This window comes from Acipenser ruthenus, chromosome 12, assembly GCF_902713425.1.
Source record: "Acipenser ruthenus chromosome 12, fAciRut3.2 maternal haplotype, whole genome shotgun sequence".
NCBI lineage: Eukaryota > Metazoa > Chordata > Actinopteri > Acipenseriformes > Acipenseridae > Acipenser > Acipenser ruthenus.
In genome coordinates this window covers 35,925,103-35,946,049 of record NC_081200.1, presented here as the reverse complement: position 1 = coordinate 35,946,049, position 20,947 = coordinate 35,925,103, and the positions used below count along the sequence as shown (strand labels likewise).

The 20,947-nt window shown below is 38.9% G+C and overlaps 2 protein-coding genes across 3 annotated transcripts; one reads left to right on the top strand and one right to left on the bottom strand.

The window, feature by feature from the left end:
* Positions 1-188: 188 nt before the first annotated feature.
* Positions 189-4,270, bottom strand: LOC117416929 (cell division cycle protein 20 homolog). Its single transcript, XM_034028422.3, has 11 exons — positions 4,063-4,270; positions 3,652-3,879; positions 3,057-3,199; positions 2,635-2,731; positions 2,129-2,257; positions 1,777-1,970; positions 1,419-1,513; positions 1,098-1,326; positions 872-997; positions 675-792; positions 189-518 (listed from the first exon to the last, which is right to left on the bottom strand). The coding sequence occupies exons 2-11, from the start codon at positions 3,851-3,853 to the stop codon at positions 349-351; spliced, it is 1,503 nt and encodes a 500-aa protein (XP_033884313.3). The 5' UTR covers positions 3,854-3,879; positions 4,063-4,270; the 3' UTR covers positions 189-348.
* Positions 4,271-5,193: 923 nt separating this feature from the next.
* Positions 5,194-20,871, top strand: LOC117416928 (coiled-coil and C2 domain-containing protein 1B-like). 2 transcript variants are annotated; one of them, XM_059034973.1, is made up of 26 exons: positions 5,194-5,413; positions 5,952-6,062; positions 6,786-6,930; positions 7,273-7,376; positions 7,740-7,874; positions 8,705-8,842; positions 9,194-9,512; positions 10,328-10,452; positions 10,945-11,020; positions 11,317-11,427; positions 11,534-11,667; positions 12,116-12,188; positions 12,426-12,553; positions 12,960-13,113; positions 13,468-13,644; positions 14,056-14,177; positions 14,306-14,364; positions 14,647-14,763; positions 15,370-15,443; positions 16,273-16,331; positions 16,646-16,697; positions 16,808-16,907; positions 17,299-17,389; positions 17,928-18,050; positions 18,247-18,290; positions 18,402-20,871. In XM_059034973.1, the coding sequence occupies exons 2-25, from the start codon at positions 5,997-5,999 to the stop codon at positions 18,256-18,258; spliced, it is 2,694 nt and encodes an 897-aa protein (XP_058890956.1). In that variant the 5' UTR covers positions 5,194-5,413; positions 5,952-5,996; the 3' UTR covers positions 18,259-18,290; positions 18,402-20,871. The 2 variants fall into 2 exon arrangements, with proteins under 2 accessions (XP_058890956.1, XP_058890954.1); XM_059034971.1 differs by having other exon boundaries at positions 12,957-13,113.
* The last annotated feature ends 76 nt before the right edge of the window (positions 20,872-20,947 follow it).

Genomic DNA, 20,947 nt, shown 5'->3' with positions numbered 1-20,947 from the left:
TAATATGCCATAGTTTATAAACAAGTTATGAACAGATACGGGCTGCAAAATGATGACAATTACACAGCTACTTTCCCAGACTATGGTTTGCACAATCAGTTTAACAGCTCTAATGTTAATTAGTATAGATGAACACACAAAAATGTGCTGAACTCATGTTTAAAGAAACATACTAAAACCAGCAAGTATAAAACCAAACAATTAAAACTTTATTTTAAAAAAGCAGAATACATTTTACATTGATTAAAAAAAAAAAAAACACACACAATCAGTATATGCAACTGTACAAACAGGCAATAGTTCTTACGATTGCTGTAAAGTGAAAAATGCAAAAAACAGGAAGAGACATCATCGGATGCCCTGGTGAATGATGCTGGTGGATTTAGTGGCTGTCCTTTCCTTCTTGGCAGGATCCACTGCACAACATTTCCAGAAACGTAGAGTTTCATCAGCCGCTGCGGATACGACTGTTGAGCCATCGGGACTCAGTGCCAGATTGAGAACTCTGCCCTGGTGTCCTATTTATAAAATGAAAGACTGTTAGAAAACAGTTCTAGTATGCATACTAATCTAAACATTAGGTCCTGGTTAATCACAAATACCACTGTTTTGGCAAAATTCCTAAGTGATCAAACTAAGATTTTGGAATTCAGCAAGGTCAAAAGAAAAGTTACCTCTTAGTTCTGCAACTTTAACCATTGAGGGGTATTTCCAGAGAACTAGCTGGTTCTGTGCATAACCATGTCCAGACACAAGTTCCTTGTAGTTTGGTGCAAAGACCAATGAACAGACCTGCAAGGTTAAATAAGACTTGAACTAGAAAAAGGGGGTGGGAGGGAACAAGAGAAGCTTATTGAAAGTAGATTCTTACCTGCGATTCTGTATCTAGCGAACTTAAACAAGAGCCAGATGACACGTTCCAGATACGAATGTGTCTATCGCTGGTTCCACCTCCACTAGCAAGTATGTTAGTCTGCCATGGGCACCAGGCCAAGGCCTGAATAAATAAAATGTTTATTTCAATAAATAAAATATTCAGGGTAAGATCAGTTTTAGTCTGTTAGTTACAATTTCATAGATATTCCTGAGTCCCTTACCTTGACTGCCCCCTGGTGCTGCGTAAAGCAGTGTACTGGAGTGGAATCTCTGCTTTCTTGGACATTTGGCCACACATAGACCAGGTTGTCATTGGCACCGCTGGCCAAGTACTTTCCATCAGGGGACCACTTGAGACCACACACCTCCTGAGAGTGCCCAGAAAGAGTAGCTATATGGTGTTCAGCCACCCTGACATCATGGTGATGAATGTGCCCAGATCTTGCACCACTGGAGAAGCATAAAAATCCAAGCTTAAAAAGAAAAGGTATTCACATCTGAACTAAAAAAGTAAAACAGCTCAAGCTAAGACAGATTCATACCTCGATAGGACATGGTTATTCCAGCTTAGGGAAGCAACTCGTGATGTGTGACTTGCCATATTACGCAGCCGTTTCTGCGATTCAACATCCCAGAGCTAGCAAGAGAAAAAACAAAAGACGCTTTGCATTTAAAACATGGGGACTTTAAAAAGGTCATGTGCTAGTAAAATCATAGGTTTTATAGATTTAAAAAAAAAAAAAAAAAACACACACACTGCAATATTGGATCTACCCTAGTCTTCAGGATGTGAATTGCAATCAGTTACCCTGAATACCCAAATAATGCAAGCATACATGTCTAGGTAACACTAGTCCCATCCTGCCACTGCCTATCAAAAAACAGGATTAAGAAGCTTACCTGTACTTTAGCATCACTTGCACCCACTGCCAGAAAGTTCCCTTCTTTGATCCAAGAGACAGAGGAGATGTGTTCTTCACTTTCCACCTGCATCAGCAAGACAATGTCACCTGTAGCAGCATTCCACAGGTACACGTTGTTGTGTAGAGCTACAGCCACGTGATTCTGACTGCTCCAGTCAATAAGGTTCAGATCTGTGGAAGAGATGTTCCACCACATTAAGGAAAACAAATCCACACAACTCCTGCCTGGCTTCTACCTGAAGTAGAATACCAAAAAAGTAAAAAGTATAAATGGAGTTTAGTTGACTAGACTTCAGAAGTCATGCATTAATGCAATCTGGATAACTTACAGAAGTCATTTCTTATTTCAGGAGCATCCAGGATTTTGTCCGGTACAGAGGACATGTATCGAGTGGTCTTTTTGGTTGAGACAGGAGTGGTCTTCTGACTGTAGAGAACTTTCAGATTATTCTGGTAGCCTGCACACAAATGAAATAGTTAGTCAAACATTAAATTTATATATTATTTATTTCTTAGCAGACGCCCTTATCCAGGGCGACTTACAATTGTTACAAGATATCACATTTTTTTTTTTTTTTTACATACAATTTTTTTTTTCCCCCCATACAATTACCCATTTATAGAGTTGGGTTTTTACTGGAGCAATCTAGGTAAAGTACCTTGCTCAAGGGTACAGCAGCAGTGTCCCCCACCTGGGATTTAACACACGACTCTCCGGGTCAAGAGTCCAGAGCACTAATCACTACTCCACACTGCTGCTATATATGAAAATAAATAAAACAGCACTATACAACACAAGAGAATCACAATACATTTTATATATATCGTCCATTACCTTCAGGTGCATTCAGGGGCTTGCCAACCAAGTGCACAATCTTTGCCTCATTGATATCATAGCCATTGAGGTTCATAGACCATGCTTTCTGGTGGTCCTTGGGATAGGAAATATGCAGTTAAGACATAGTTGCATTCACTAGCAATGACACACATCAATACAAAAAACACTGGGTTTTAAAGTGTATTCTTAAAAGTGGACTGTATTGAAGCAGAAGCAGAAGCAGAAGCAGAAGCAGAAGCAGAAGCAGAAGCAGCCCCCCCCCCCCCCCAAAAAAAAGGTAAATGCTTTAAAATACTGAGTCTCCCAACATGTGAAAGTGGTATAGAAAAGTACCAGTATTCCAAATTCATGCACAGAAAAGCCATATGCATTTTTATGGTGATCTCAAAGTAAATCCTTGGCAAAAAGGGCTGACCCACCTTTTCTGTGGGTGTGGTGTGACATGGCGCATTCTCTTTACTTATGAGGAAGCTAGCCACCTCCAACTGCTGCTTGTTTCTGATTGGAATATATCGGTCACCACCTGCTTTTGATGGGGTGTTCTGCGCCTTGGTGTTTTTGCCTGAAAATAAACAGAATAAATTAATTCCAAGAAAACACTACCACAGGAAATTTAACTTGCTCTTCGACATTAGATTTTATTACTTCTCTTAATTATAATTAATCATGCTGGTTACACAGGTTGCTTTTTTCTGTTGTGGTTTAGAATTAGGGGCTTTATTATTAATAATAATAATAATAATAATAATAATAATAGCAGCTAATCGATAATCAAGCTAACTTTACTTACTGCAAAAACGCCCTATACACTTGTAAAAGTAGTTATACCACCAACTACAGCTTAAAACCCATCTAGTGCATGTTACTTCGAGTCAAAATACACCTGCCCACAAGACAATACCAAACGTTTTTTAGCTACTTTCTACCGTTACAAATTTTAAAGTACAGTGTGTATATTAAAGCCATAAGGTACAGCTCCCCATTATAGGGGGTAAAGAATGAAGCTAAATGTACCTGGCGTTTTTCCAGGTGTCTTGGATGTGCTTAGTGATTTGTTACCAGCCTTCATTGGGGTAAGGCTGGTGTTAGCAGAGGTTGATCCGGATCCTGACGAAGAACTGACCTTGCGCTGCCACCTTGGCATTGGTGCATTTGTTATGGGCATGTCCAGTTTAAGAACTTTTCCCAGGTCATTCTCAAACATAAACTGGGACATGTTTAGCTCGAGGTTGTCAGCACTTCCTGCACAAAAAAAAAAAAAAATGTTTGTTTTATAAGATTTTTTTAATTGCTCATTTTGAAAAGGTATGATATGCATGTTTGGTTAATATAAAGTTTCGTAGATTAACTTGCATGTCTAAATATAAAAATAAAATCACCAAAAACGAACAAACCCAAACATCATGAACAGAAAACGAAACTCACCACAAAACAAGACGCCAATGTATGCTCCAAAACACTATGTCTTACACGAATATAATTTAAAAAAAGCGACACTTTTACAATGACAAAAATATTTTAAAATAATTCAGTCCTTTGTTGCACAACTACGCGTGCTCCTACCACTATTTTTTTTTTTTTAATTTGTTTTTGTTTTTTTTCATCTGATTGTTTCAATCGGTGACTGCAACGGTCCTGTGAAGCAGGTTTAAATGGCCCGGCGTCTACTCTCTGATTGGGCCGTTCTAAAGTTTGTTGTATGGTCACCATGGCAACAGCACCCAACAGCCCCTACTGATCGGATTTATTTCAGACTACCGTAAAAACATGGTCTGGATATTCCAGTGGATTTTGGGACACACGCCAAATAGGAAGCCGAATAGAAATATAAATGGAGTTTGGCTGTCCCAACTCAATATGTACTTGCGTTTGTATACATATGGAGCGCTTCCAACTGAGAGGAAACTTGCTATTGGCATTCTTTAGTACAGGTTATAGTAGATGAATGTATTTATGTTTGTCCAACTGTCTGTATTTTTCTTGTTTTCCGTATCTGATTATTCACATTCTGTTTATAAAAATCTGAAATACTGTATTTCATTTTCAAAATAAAATTGTATTTAATTAGTGTATGGCTCTGAGAAAAATACATAGACCATTCATCATATTGAAATTAAAATACTCCTTTGATCAAGGCAAGGTTTATAAATTACACAATATGTTCTAATGAAATGATGGAATGAACAATCCGTAATCTACTGAAACCAGAACAGTTACGTGTACGTGTTTTTAGCTCATATTGCTTCATAAAGTAGAACGAAACCTGCTGAATAATGTTACGTTAACATTAAATTACATACCGTTTTGTAGTTTTCCATATGCTTAACAAAACACTGCCAACAATTGAAACATGTGACATTTCAAAATCTAACAAGAAATACTGTACTACTATTATGGCTTCCGGTAGACTTTTGCGATGTCATTTTGTAGTTTCTTTGATTACATGATGTAAAATAAAATATTATTATTATTATTATTATTATTATTATTATTATTATTATTATTATGTCTCCGCGCTACAAATCTACGTGATGGAAAACATTTGTCCTTAGCAGTGCATTGTGTCACTATCTACGCTGCACTGTAGTTACCCGAGTCACAAGCTGCTGCTTTAGGCTGTGTGTACAACATCGTTTTTCGCTGCATATGTAGTCAGCTGCGGAAGAACAACGTTAGTTAAAGTAGTGTGAACTGTTTGCTTTTCGTTTGGAAACACAGACTTAAAACATTTTAAAAAATCCAAGAACAAAATAACCACGACTGTTTCGTTTTCAAGGTAATACCTCAGTACTTTGGCTTGTTTTAAAAATAATAATTTTGCTCGCTTGTTATTAATCGCCTGCTTTTCTCGAAATCCAGGTCGCCCGAACTTCACAGTTGAATTTTGTTTATACAGATTGAACATTATTTTCAGAAAACAACCACTCTTACCGGCTAAAATCAATGTAACCGCTTTTTTAATGTTGTGTATTTTCTATTTATTGGGGGTATGTTTTCCAAATAATCACACTCTGATATACCAGTCTTTGGAAGACTCGTTTGTTAACTATGAGCAAATTGCTTTTATATTTACTTTTCAATTGAATGTATTTTGTAAAACAAATGACATAATGTGCTTATACAGTGGGCCACTATACACTATGTAGCTAAGCTAGGCCAGTACGATATTTGTTTCTTATTACCTACGTTGTTGTTTTTCTTTATCTACTGAATCTGATTATGTTCCCCCCCCACTCCCCCCACTCCCCGTGATAATGAAAAAGCTGGTGTTGTTTTTTTTTTGTGTGTTTATTTTCTGTTTTTCAACCCTTCAGTCTCACGGGGTTTTCCCTCAGAGCTTAGCCGCCTGTTGAGTCGATATGCTGGGTAGGAAAAACAAGAAACAGCCGCTGTCCAAAGGCCAAGGTGCCGCTGCAGCCAAACAGGTAAATCAACCACAAGCACAACCACTGGATAAACAATCGTGAATGAAGCCTTGATTGTTTATCTTTTTATTACAGCAATATATGATCCCATAAATAAGCAGCATTTGCAATACGTGCGAATGTCATTGTTGAATTCAATAATTTAATGTAATGTGTTTCTAACGTCATCCACTGTTTAGTTTTACTACCGATAACCACTCCCAGGACGGAAGCAGGTGTGATGTTGTTAGTAATGTAAAATATGTTGTTATACATTTACGTTTTAAAGAACAGCAGACCACGTGTTTGAAACGTTAAATGTATAGTCGTCGTATGGTATAAATTGTCGTTATGGTGTCACATACTGTATCGGGATATGACGCCGAGTGTACAGTGTCTATTTTGCACTGCTTGTTGTACCTCGCGATCTCACTGTACAGTATATATAGTCAAGATGTATAGGCTTTTTAATAAACAGGTTGTTTCCTGAGGTAGGCAAGCCCAGTATATTCGAATGGTATTTATTCCATACTAAGAAAGAACATGAATTTGACTATTAAGCAAATAAATATTATGCCCCTATTCAGCTTGAACCCATCACATGTTTTCCCACAGTCACTGCCTGACTCCTTAATGGGACTGGAGACTTTTGAATGTCCAGGTCAAGTCCAATCCAATCAATAAAGTGCAGCAGCACTGATACTACATTTTCAGTGTTTTTCTTTTTTTTTCTTTGGCTGCCAGATGGGGCTGTTCATGGATTTCAACCCAGATGAGATGATGATGGATCTGGATGGCGATGTAGATGATGGAGATTTGGAGGCAGAATTTGCTGCCATTATGGGGAAGAAATCAGGGGATGGTGGGAAGCCCAAACCTAAAGGGAAGAGTAAGTATAGAATCTAAACATGCGTAAAACATACGGCTTCTGTGTAGCATATCAGCAATTGCCTGTATCCATTTACCATGCACCTCATTTGTCAGGAACATTGTATTTAAAATAGTCTAACTATAGTCTTTGTCTCTCTTCCCATATGGAACGGACAGACAGATTCCATCCGTAATGCTTTTCTGTCTCCCAGTTTATAGGTCTGTCTGTTCCTCTGCCCCTAGTGATTTAACAAAGTGTCTGTTATAAAGTCGACCCCTTTTAATAGAGCACCATGTGTTCTGTTCAATGGGTCTGTATACTGATGGTCATCTTTTGAATTAAGTGTGACATGTCCTTTAGCCCCCTTGCCAATGGAGGACATTGAGAAAATGGCTGAGAACTGCATGAGAGACAGCGACGATGAAGATGATGATGAAGATTTGGAAAACGATGAGGACTTGTTGGTGGGTTTTATTTATTTATTTATTTATTTATTTAGTCATTCATTTTTTAGTAGCCATTTGGTTTGAAATTAATGCACCATTTGTATTTTCCATCCTGTTTGGTGTTTAACTTGTTGTCAAAGCGTAGGGTCATGTGTTTCTAGCTCAATTGTTTTTACGAGCCCTTTGTTCAACCAATATTATTCTACTTTTTGAAACTCAGTGAAAACCCACCTGTGTACAGTATCAAGACTTTTAAGCCCTTTACATATGGACCTGTCCATTTCTTATTCATTTTCTAGTTATACAAGTTTTGATTTTTCTGAGGTAAAACATCACAAAACCTCATTGTGAAACCGTACCATGCTTGTTGCTCCTTTCTAGGCAGAGTTACAGGATGTGGTTGGAGAGGCGGAGGAAGCAGAACATGTTGATACAGAACCCACAGAATCGTCTGTCGCCGTGAAAACACCCCCTGCACCCAAAACAACTCCATCGCAAACAGACTCAGAACCACAGGTAGGTTCAGTAGAGCCTCAAAATGTGTCGTTTATCATACATTGCTTGCACTGAAATTAGTGATATGCTTGCTTTTTGCTTGTTTCAGAGCTTTTTGTTTTTGTAACTGCTTTGCTGCTAAATGTGGCGGCAATGTGTGACCTAAAAGGTTTCCCTATGATTAGATGAAAATACTAATGTTAAAACATTAGGATGACTTGGCACACGCAAGATGGAGTCAATACATTTGTTGAAAAAGTAACAAAAAACAGAGCGCTATTAACTCCAAAAAATTTAATAAAAAAACCACATAACTGTGCCTATGGTACTGGGGAATAAGACAGAAGACACCTTTGTATACAAGTCCAGTACTTCTAAATAACAAGTACAGAATTGTTTATATGAACTGTACGTACCCTTGTTCTGTATTTAGGGTGGGGACTCAAGGTTTTTTTTAGCACCCAACAGTGAATTGCATGGAAAATTTAAGTAATAGAAAAAAAAATGCTGGTGCTTCCAATAAAAGTCACAGATTACAGTTACATGGGTGATTGGGCATGAATGACTCCCTTGTTTTTTTCTTCAGAACTGGTCTTTTTCTCTCTTTATTTTCTGCCTCTGCTTTGCCAGCCAGTACATTTTCATCAGAACAGAGCAATGAACAAAAAGCCAAGATTGAGAATTCTACTTTCATAGTGCAGTACGTTTACTAAATATAACGTTTTCATACATTGACAGAAGCAGTGTAGAAGTTAAACATGCAGGTTTGTGCTTTTCTGACTGTCTCAGATTATGTAAAACTGTCCTGTAGAGTGAAGTTTTAAACAGTTGAACACTGTGTTTTTGCCCAGGTGCCTGAGGTTACAGCTGCCCCTAGTGGTGTACAGCGCACCCTAGAGGAAAGAATAGGAATGTACAAGACTGCTATCAGCAACGCCAAGGCAAGTGGGGAGACATCCAAAGCACGGAGATACGACAGGGGCCTGAAGGTAAGTTTCCTTTACTTAGTGTCATTTTATCCTTCATCATTTTGTATGTGAATGTAAAGGATTGTGAACCTAATGTTGACCAACAGTTTAATATGTTAAAGATCCAAGTAGTGCATGAAATAGTCTCCTAACCATTGACTCAACAGGCTCTATTCATAAAGATTAATTTAAATAAAGTTGTGTTAAAGAAACGAATGGGAGGCACTCAACATGAATGCAAGGCCCATCATTGTTATATTGGCAGAATATCTTTAAAACATGTTTATATGTAGTCTGGAATCAATATATGGGGGTTCAGTAAACAACTTTAGTGTCACCCTGTGTTACTTTTTTTTTTTTTTTTTTGCACAGACCTTAGAGACAATGCTGACATCTATTAAGAAAGGCAAAAAAATCAACGAGGCTGAAATCCCACCCCCAGTGACCACTGGAAAAACTGCTGCTCCGGCTGTCGTCCAAGATTCTGAGAGTGAGGCTCATTCCGAGGGATTGCCAGTGGGAGTCAAGGAACCTATTTCAGAATCAGAGGGCCCAGCTGTGATAGACAGAAAAGCAGAGGAGACTGAGGAACCTGAACCTGCAACTGCCCCAGAGACCCCAGTAGAGACAGCACTCCCAGCCCCAGAGCTCAAAGTCAGCGAAGCAGACAAAGGAATAGATTCAAAAGCAGGTGAAGGAGCCGGGACCACAAACTACCCTGCATACATAGCTATGCCTGCGTGAAGATGCTGGGTTGTTTTCTGGCTTTCTAAGGAATAATTGAGGTTCTCTGTACCGAGTTCTGCATTCCCAAAACCACACTTAAATCTCGTAGTGATGTTTTGCACACAACTCCATGCAAAGGTATGGATGCCGAATTATGCTTGCAGAAGTAGGGGCCTGGTGTGTCTCACAATGTTTTGAGGCAACTAAATTAAGTAAGCTAAAGACTTGCTTAAAAACACACAAATAAACACAGTTTATAGATGAACACTAAAACCTTTTATACACAGATATTCAAAAACACATGCTACCTCCACTCTTCTGGGTATGCAAAGTGAAACATACACACACACACATGTTTACCCCATTTTTCTCACCAATTTAGAATTGCCAATTGTGTTATTATTAATCCCGGTTCACTGCTGCAACCCCCCAGCGACTTGGGAAACGGCAGCTGACACACGCATCCTCTGAAATGTGTCCCTGCCAAGCCGTTTTTTTTCGCACTGCGGATCCACAGCGAAGTCATCAGACCTATAGAACTGGAGAACAACACAGATCTGAATGGCTCCACTGCAGACCCGCAGGCGCCCTATCAGCCACGGGTCGCTGGTGTGCGGTGAACCGTGGATTACCCCTGGGAACTCCCGGTCACGGTCGGCAATGACATAGCCTGGATTCGCACTTGCAGAGTTAGTCTAGGCTAGGCAGAGTGCCTTTACTGGATGTGCCACACACATGTTTTTTAACAACAAACTTTTTTTTTTTTTGTTTAATGTATAGCTACAGACCATGAAGCTACCAAGCTACTACTGGTAGGGAGACAGAAGGAATATAAAATAGCAGCTCTGAAAGCCAGACAACAAGGTGACTTGGACAGAGCCAAGGAGTACATGAAAATTGGCAAGGTGAGTAGGGTGCGGCTTCTAATACAAACGATATACAGGGTGTTTCATACGTCCTGGCACATTGTTGTGTATACTGTATCATAGTTACTGTACGTTAGATTTTCACCTGCAACAAGACAAAAACATAAAATCCCGGTGGGACAGAAAGGACTGGACACTTGTAGCTGCTTATTCAAGGTGGTCGTGTTACATTATTTAATAATTGCATTGAAAAACTTTCTTGGGGTTACTAGTTGGTAAGAGAAGGGAACCACTTGCTTGAGGATAGAACACTACCTTGGTAAAACATGGACAGCTTTGGGTTTAGGGAGGTAAACCAAAATACATATTTACTGATTTTAATGTAACTTGGAGTGTGGATTAGGGAGTTGATAATGTTAAGGATTAGATTTTGATTTTGCATTAATATTCATGAACCTGCTGATGTGATGTACTTACAGTATAAATAAATATGCATCAGATTACCTATTTCCCTTTCTCTATTTGGAGCAGAAATTTGATGCAGTGATAGAAGCCTTGGAGGGTGGGCAGCCCATCGATCTGAGTAACATGCCACCACCTCCAGGAGGTAAGATAAGATATATTGGTCCAGGAAAAAAAAATATTGTTGCTGCTCTAAAAATAAAAAATGTGAAATCTGCAACTGTCCTAATATAAAGTGGATAATAGAAAAATGTAATGGTTTAACAATTTTGTTGGATTATTTTTTGGGATTATAATTAATCCTGGTTATGTTCTTAGACACAATATGACTTTTTAACAATTCGTAATTAGTAAGTGTCTGACCTTTTTTAAATTTCATTTTTGCTTTGCTTACTTATGTAAGTATTTATATAAGTATTTGTATCCCTCCAAATTCCCTAGATATTGAAATAAGAAAAGTTGCGTCATCCCCCTCCCATGCAACAGGTGGTGCTACAGAGGAGACTCAACCTGTACAAGCAACAGCGCCCATGGCAGTTTCCCCAGCAGCAGGTGAAGGGAGCACTCACACCATTAACCATTTCTGGGCTGGCAGTTTCTTTACAGAGGATGCATCTTACAGAATTGTTACCTGATGTGTTTTCCTCTCTGTTCCCAGCTGCTGCTCCTCCTCCGCCTAAAGATGTGCTGGAGGCTTTACAGCAGAGGATGGAGAAGTACAAAGAGGCATCAGCTCAGGCTAAAACCAGTGGAGAGGAGCGCAAGGCCAGGATGCATGACAGGATAGCCAAGGTGCGTGAGGGGGAGTGGGGATAAGAGAAGGGAGAAAGGGAGACCGCTGGTTACAGATTGTAGAAGAAAAGAATAAAAGGGAATGGGTTTAGGTATTTCTCACTGTGAAATGTGTATGTTGGTCTGAGCTTAGTTCTCAGTGAGTTGAGGTCCACTTCACAAAATCAATGCAGTGTTATAGGGAAGCTCTGTAAATCATACCTGTAGCCAGTGCCTTCCTGTTTTTTGATTACTCCTTCAACGCTGCAGACCTGTAAAACTTAGTCTTATTAGTCTATGAAAAATAACTCCACAACAGAGCAGACCAGTTAACTGGTCTCAGTCTTGGGTATGCACCTGTATAATTTAAGATACTGAAACTCTTCAATTAGTTTTAGTGGGATTAATTTAGGCTTTAGTATAATTTGAAACTAAGCAAGACCTAATCTCCCTCCCTCTCCTAATGCAGCAATACCAGGATGCAATCCGAGCACACAAAGCGGGCAGAACCATCAACTTTGCTGAGCTGCCAGTCCCACCAGGTGAGACCCATACCCATTCCTCTTGTTTTATCGTAACTGCACTGGGACCTTGCTAGCCTCCCAATTCGCTTCTACACCCCACCTTTCCTATTCCATCTTCCAGTACCTACTCTTCCACTCCCCATTCCTTTGCAGGATGAACTGTTCATTACAGTGCATTGTATTGCCGTATAGAGCCATACTGCTCAGAACAGATGAGGCAATGCAATTGAAACCGTGCTGTCTCTCCCTCTGCAGGGTTCCCTCCGATCCCCGGGATGGAGGGTGCTGGAGCGGAGCAGGGGATCGCTGCTGTGCTGGAGGCTGCTTCCAAACTGGCCAGCGACGAGGGGAAGGAGGTAGACGAGGAAGATGAGGAGGATGAGGTATGTGTGTTTTGTGCCTTTCAAAACTTCTGCACTCTATGCAGTGTGTGTGTGTATGCAGAAATGAAACACAGTATATTAAAACAGCTTAGAGGTTCACAAGCTGTAAACAAATTAATGCAAAATTATTCAGATGGAGCGTCTATCCTGTCATACTATCACAGATAACCATTGTATTTAATACACATACTAAGCAGATCTAATAACAATAGAAATACATGAATTATATGTCAAGTAAAAAATATGTTGCGTAAATGTATTCTCATGATGACAAGTCAAAGACACATTTGAAAGAGATTTCATCCTTGGTGGCTTAGTTAAGTACCTAATTAAATACAATTGTAGAACATTGTTAAATGAATTATTCATTGCCTGTTGCATTTCTTCCCCCCCCTCTGCTAAGCAGCCGCTGGCCACACCGCAGAAACCAAAGAAGCCTACGCTGGCTGTGCCGCCAACAGTGCAGGGGCATGGCAGCCACTCCCCGGGACAGCCCAGGAGACCACCCCCCTCCCCTTCACCTGAGAGACAGTCCCATGCAGAGGGTCTTTCTCAAGCAGGTAATGGGAAGATAATGACTTTTGAGAGGAAGAAACTATTGTTACTTCATGCTCCGTAACCAATCACTGTTTTTCCTGCAACTTCTCTCGGAAGTGCAGGGCTGAAATATGTATAGGAGCACAAACAGCCTTTTAGCAGAGATTAGAAAAAATGTTCACTGTTTTGTATTAATATGAAGATGTTTCCACGTAAAATCTCATTTTGGTAATCCATCGAGAACCTCTTCAGATCACATTTCATAACATTGACTAGGATGGACTATTAAGACAAACCTTAAAGAACTTTTTATAGTACAGTCTCTGTCTGTCAGTCAGGAGACTCCAATATGATTGTCAGATTTCACCATTTCACAGCTCAGCAGCAGCTTGAGTTCCTAGAGGGCCGTAGGAAGCAGTACATGAAGGCAGCTATCCAAGCCAAGCAGAAGAATGACCTGGAACAGGCCAAGAGCTTTCTGCGCACTGCCAAGGGATTCGAGCCGATGATAGAGGCTGCCAAGAACGGGAAGGCTGTCGATATATCCAAGGTACCTTCAGCTAGGGAATATCCAAGGAATTGAGCAAGACCATTTAAAATCAATTAGGGATCACTGTAAACCTGTGTGTGGTGGACTGAGAGTAAACATAGCGGACCATATTAAGTCCTCATAACACTTGTCTCTTCTCCTGTCTTCCTCCTTCCCCTTGTCACCAGACAGTCTGGATAGAGTATCCAAACGGCAGCGATCCTCTGCTCCGTCCATTGTACATGGGATAATGATTTATATGCAATTATTATTATTATTATTATTATTATTATTATTAACTTCTATGGTAATGCTATTGCACTGAGATGCTCTGTAAGGCTTTATATGCAAAATATGTTGTATTGTATTGCATGAGATTTCTATATTTACTCTCTAGAGAGCCATGATTTTTTTTTATTATATTCTGTTCAGGTACCGTCCCCTCCGGGTGATGAAGAGGATGATTTTATCTTGGTGCATCACAGTGATGTGCAGATCTCTCAGAAAGCAGAAGACGTTTACATGCAGCTTGCTAAGATACTGAAAGAGCAGTGTGAGGTGAATACTGACATGAATGTGATGTAAAAAAATAATAATGAAAAATTCAATTATGTACAGTATCAAAAGTTTATACTTTTTCATAAAAATTTCTGCTGTGACCTTACAGATATTTTCTTTCTTTTCAGAAATGTGTTTCTTACTCTAAGCAATTTACACACCTTGGAAATATAACAGAAACCACAAAGTAAGTGTACAAATACTTTCCCTTTAGATTTGTCATCAAAAATAGAACATTTAAACTGGATTATAGGCCTGAATGAACAAGAAAGTAGAAGCACAGAGCTGGTTAGCTAGTCATGTCAAAATCTGTTCTGTTTGCTAAAGCAAAGTACAGGCTGTGTTGTTTTTGACTTGGTGATCACTTATGTGACCTGGCTTTTCCCTGCGATTTCCCATTGTGTTAACCAAGGCTGCCCTGTCACACCATTGTTTATCCATTTTTGTTTATGCAACTTTTTTTTTTCAGATTTGAGAAAATGTCAGAAGAGTGTAAAAAGAACCTTGCGATCTTAAAACTAGCTCAGGCTCAGGGCCTTGATCCACCAAAACACCATTTTGAGAAGAGGACCTATAGTATTGTACGGTAGGTAGTGTTAACCTCCAGGTAGGAGACCAGGGGACTCAATGGTACAGTGATTATCTTATATATGGAATATATTTCCCATGTTATTTGACCTGTACTGCACGTAAAAACGCCCCCTTGAAAGTTTGTTATGAGCAAGTTTATAAGAATGCAACAGAGTGTTTACTGTTTTTTTTAATATTATTTTGTCAGATGTGGGATGAACACATTTATTAATGCATTAACACAGAAACTTTTACTGTGCTGAGAATCTTTTGGTTCTTAATTTTTTTACTTTAGGATATGCATGAATTTCAAATACAGCACTATAAATAAACTGCGGCATCCTGGTGCCTATGCTGTAAATCCCATGGACTGATTGCAACTAGACCATTGATATGAGTTAGAAGAATCGGCAACCTCGATTAGCATTGTCTTAAATATGTGCAAATTCCAACGTTAAATGCATGATGTCCCTTATGCTTTTTGGTAGATGGTTAAATGATTAGTAGTAAGTAAGCTGATTTATCAAAGGCGCTGCAGTGTCCCAACAGGAAGCCTTTTAAAGAATATGGGTTCAATTGTCTCCCATTTTCATCTCTTCCCCCCCCCCTCCCCCCCCCCCAGGATATTTCCAGAGCTCAGCAGCACAGAGTTGCTTCTGATTGTTGTCAAGGGAATCAATCTGCCAGCGCCTCCTGGTAAGGGTTCAAAGAGATGGTTATTGTTTGAAGAGCAGACAAGAGAACCAGTGCACACACACATTATATATATATATATATATATATATATAGTAAACTCAGCCTTATGGCTGAGGCATACTTTTCACCCTACACAGCGACACAGATCTTAAGCTTTATAGGCATTTGCGTGCATTTTTATTGTTTGCACAAATAATCAAAACAAAACCTAACTCCACTAACTGAAACTTTTCTTCTTTTACTAACTAAAACTGGACGGCTAAGCCATTTGCCAGTAACCCAAAACAAACAAACACAGAACCTTGTTGTTACAAGTCTCTGCAGAAGCTGGCTCGTGCTTCTTCAGCCAGTCTGCCTATGGGTACAATGTCATGAGCCCTGACAGGGCTTAATTGGCCTGAGGTGCTTTCCATTTCCTCTGCAGTCCTGTGGCATTCTGGGAATTGTAGTCCTATATATATGGAGGGCCCTCATAATCTCATACTGAAGTTAAACAGTTAAAAAAAAGTGCACAGCCAGATGAACAGTAGGCTATGACAATGATTATTGGCACAGACACTCATGAAGGTCTGTAGGTCATTGATTAATGTTTGGAGAAGGTAGTAACATGGTGTAATTGTGTTTGTTTGAAAACACTAACATTTCGAGTCATGTGCTAATTCTTTATTTTTATGTAAACATCAGGTTAGCCACTGCCCTGCAAATCTTACATGTTTTATGATTGTGTTTTAACTCTCTGTTTTTAAAAAACATAAAATCGAGTCAAGTATTCTCCAATATACAAGTGCACCGATAATGTTATTATTATTATTATTATTATTTTTTACAGGCATAGCAACAAATGATCTTGATGCATTTGTGAAATTCGAATTCCCATATCCCAGTGGGGTGAGTAAAAATATATATTAAAATTAATTCAAATATATTCAAATATTAATGGATACATCTGTAGTTTTAATGCAGATTTGTGGCAGAAAGTACATCCGCTTCATTAGGAGAAAAGCTGCAATTGGTGAAGCTTTTTGTATTTTGCAATACATTTATTAATATGGTCCAAGAAATATAAACTGAATGAAGAAGATTAGGTACTAAGTTCTGTTATCCTTTTATCATGATTTTGTAATTTCTGTACAGAAATTGTGCATACTGTTATATTGTTTCTGTTCGTTGTGAGCTAGTAATTTGCTATTTTTGCTTTGCAGGAACAAGCACAGAAACATAAAACATCAGTAATTAAGAACACCAATTGTCCAGGTATTATTATTATTATTATTATTATTCTTATTATTATTATTAATAATAATAAAATCATGTTTAAGGGTTGAGTGAACCTGGAGTCTGACTTGCTAGTATCTCTTCTTCAGAGTATAACCAGAGTTTCAAGCTGAACATTAATAGAAACCACAGGGGCTTGAGGAGAGTGATTCACTCCAAAGGCATCAAGTTGGAAGTGTTGCACAAAGGGTAAGGCATGTTATTGAAAACTCTTCAAATTGATTTCATCCCTACAACACTCTGAATTCAGTTGCTTACTTGCTTAGATTATTTCTTTATTTTTGTGCCTAATAGTCATCTATTGGTCTTGAATACATTGCAAGCTTAGCCTTTTATTGTAGATTTTTTTTGGTTTTGTTACTTTACTTAGTGACCTCTGCTGGTGAAGAAAATGCTGTATGAACGATATGCTTTGCAATACAGAATCCTCAATGCTGGGAGAGTGTGATCTGAAGTTGCTGCATGTTTCAGGGTATCTGGGTTGTGGATTGGGTTTAGCTGCTGTAACTGTTTGGTTCCCATTTACCTGTATAAGGTCCCCAGTCTAAATAACAATAAAACCCTTGTTCCTGTTTCAAAGGGGCTTTTTGAGGAGTGATAAACTAGTTGGAACTGCGCATTTTAAACTGGAGAAACTGGAAACTGAGTGTGAAGTCAGAGAAATCATTGAGGTAAAGCTTGGTTTACTTTTAACACGCATCAGAGGATATAGTCCGTCTAGGAACCGTCATCTTAGCACTGGATCACTGGGGTGGGTGGGTGCGTGGGGGGGGGGGGGGGGGGGGGGTTCTGTATAATTTTACACAGTTCTGTATAATTTGGCAGTTCCCAATATTCTACGTGGCAGAATTTAAGATGTTACATCTGTTTCCATAGATCGGGAAGCATTTACCTTCCAGAACGTAATCAGTAGTTATTTGCATTCTGTAATTGTAATGTCAAAATCCGTTTAGATGCCCTACCCTTAATTGCAAAATGCACGCTGAGTAAAACCACTGTCTAAACAGTGCCTTCAAAACTGAATTTTACACTACATTGGTCCGATGGAAAGACATATGGTGGATCTGCCATCATCCTGCTTTTCTTCACATCACACTTCGTGTAACCAAGATTTTACTCTGATTTTAGATTTAGTCTAATAAGCTATCAAGAGGTCCTTGCAAAGTCATTTTGACTTCATCAGCTATCTGTCTCTCTTGCCTGACTTAGCTATTTGATGGGAGGAAGCCGACTGGTGGGCGTCTGGAGGTCAGGGCACAGCTGCGGGAGCCCCTCAGCGGGCAGGATGTACAGCAGGTGACAGAGCGCTGGCTGGTACTGGAGCAGCCCAAGGTAAGGGAGCACCTTAATGAATACTAAAACACTACATGCTCAGCTGCCCAGCCTCGTCCTGCACACTGGTAATGAACATTACAACATTCCAGTGTCTTCTCTCTGCACTCTCACCCAGTCACTTAATAATGCACTTTTCCAGCATGCATACAAATGTAACGCTTATTTAAGAAAATATAAACATTTCTGTTTCTAGGTTGCATCGTAGATGCTGTGGACTTTAAAAGACACCTCCATGAGGTATGTGGCAACCATCCCATTGTATCAAATTGAAGCACAGTACTGTGTCAGTGCTTGTAAGGAAATGTAAAAAGTATCATCACTTATGAAGTGCTTTTTTTTTCTTTTAAGGTGGAGAGGTACTGAAAACTATATCTATGCACCTGATTGAAAAAAGGATTGGAAGGACTCTGTTTGCAATGACAATGTTGATGGTAGTTGGAACATTACAAAGGGCACCCTGCACCCTGTTCCCTGTGTCAGCAGTGTGCCTCCTCTGTCTGTAAGTACAGAGGGAGTCCCTTTCGGAGTGCATGAGAAGCAGCACACCTGTAGACAGGTACAGTAGGAGGTGTTGAAAACTGGTGTCAGTCCTTTGAGGGCATGTTGCACTGTCTGCACGTTATTTTTCTCTTGGGTCTTGTTTTTCAAAAACTAGAACTGGTTTAATGTTAAATTCATCTCAGTGGAAGAGCACTTACAGTGTACCGAATATATGTATTATGTTAAGGATAATTAATGTGGTTCTGAAACTTCCAATATGATAATTATGTGAAACCCTGTTGTTAATTTGCATTCATTTATTTATGTATATCAGTTATTTATTATTTTGTCAGTATATATATACTGTACATGTATATGTAATGCTTATAGACAGGCTTCACATTTGTGACATTTATAATGTACTTGCACATCTGGATCATTCAGAGGTCCTCTGAAAATATGCAGGTTATTTATAAATCAACTCGTATGGACGGTATTTTTACATTCTAATAGGGATTCCATATTGTCAACTCATTGATGATTTTAGAAGCGGTACAACATTGTTTTATTTTATTTTTTTTGCCAAAGGTTTTAAACTGAAGTTTTAAGACGAAACTACAGGTATATTGTTTGGTTCCTGCTTTGTTTACATTGCAGCCGATGTAGTACGGGCTTCCTGAGATTAGAAGAAAAAGTGAGAACGAGTGCAGTTCCCAGGTCTTTGTGTTACACATTGATCATCCTATTGGATTCCATTAACTATATTGCTCATTCGACAGTAAATAACCAGTTTTAGTTTCTGTAAAAAAAAATACAGCCATAAGTTATGTTATTTTTCTACTTTGAGCAGACTCCTTTATTTTTTTATTTTTGTTATAAATGTATCAAACTATTAACCATCCTTTCTTTTTCTTTGTCTATTCCATCAGTTAAAATGACATCCATCAACATGAGAGAGCAGAGTTCCCTTTAATTAAGTGTTCCAGTGGCATGCCACACTCCCCTCCTTGCTTTTGTATGTCATGCCCCCTAATGGATACATGTCTTGCTCAGGTATTGATTTAGCTAAAAATAACACTTTCTGATTTGCCCTTGGTGTGACCACCCACTGTATCCATGCCTAAATTCAAAGCCTGCTATTTTTAGAATTCCTTGGTTTTGAGTTACTGTAATGTTCCCTAAGCCTGGTGACCCCTTCTATTTAAAGACACTTGTCATTTTCTGTTTTTTTGTTATTTGATTTTTTGTGACGTTACATAAAATAGCATAAAAAAAAAATCATTGGGCAAATTAGTCAGATTATCCTATAATGACCTCCTAAATGTAAACATATTCCTTCAACACAAGAAAAATTAATTATATAGTGCTCACTATAGAGTGGTGGTTATTAATATGGGTTTGATTAGTCTCAGTTTTTTTCTACTTTGGTTTAACATTGACAGGTGTCATCATAATAGTAATAGATGTGTTGGTTTACTTTCGAATGGGCTGTATAACATAACTACACTCTGGAGGGGAATGCCCTGCCCTTGCTTATTCTATTGAATTCTAGAGGTAGGACACTTGAATGTAGTTTCCCAAATGCCTGTAAGGACTGTAAACTTTTCAGTCACTGTGTGAGGCTGTGCCAATGTGTTTCTATTCAGTGTTTATTTGTATAAGCAGCTTCTAAAGGTTTACAGGACTGGATATGGGTTCCAAAAAAAACTTGCAGGTGAAATAATCAGGTCTCCTTGACTAAAGATAGGGGAGTGGAGTGAAAAGCATTTACAATATATTCTTAAGCCCCTCATCCAAGCAACACCATAGGTTTGTGTTCCTGCTGCTCCTCCGACCCATTACACTACACAGCTGGTAGCCTTGACTGAGAACAAAGTCATCCTTTTAATCTATTGAGTTTTGTGTTTAAAAGCCCCAGATTAAATATATATTCGTTAGCATGAATATAAAGTCACAAAGCAATCGACTTATTATGTTAATGGTTCAGACTGCTACCGCAGTTTGGTTATGGCCGGTTTAAGCTTGCACAGCACTTTCCTAACAGCTGTTAATGGCATTTGGTGGCCAGGGAGGCTGAAACAACTGCAACATATCTGTAGCCCTGCCAGTCCCCCTTAGTACACAACATGCACACTGTAGAGCTTGGCTGTGGGGTCCACTTCTTATTGACACAGAATGTGCACCTGACGGCTGTCAAGCCATTAGCTGCCTTTATTTACAACATATATCCCCTATGCAAACTAGTCGTGTAAAGAAAGGGATTGTCACTTTTCTTGTCAAATGATTGTACAACTGCTTGTAGTTAACATTACAGTAAAATAAAATAAAAAATAACTTGCATTTGTGGCTTTTTTTTTGCTGTAAAGTACAATACAAAAAAAAAGGATGGTTCGTATGTTAGGTCAGCTGTTTTT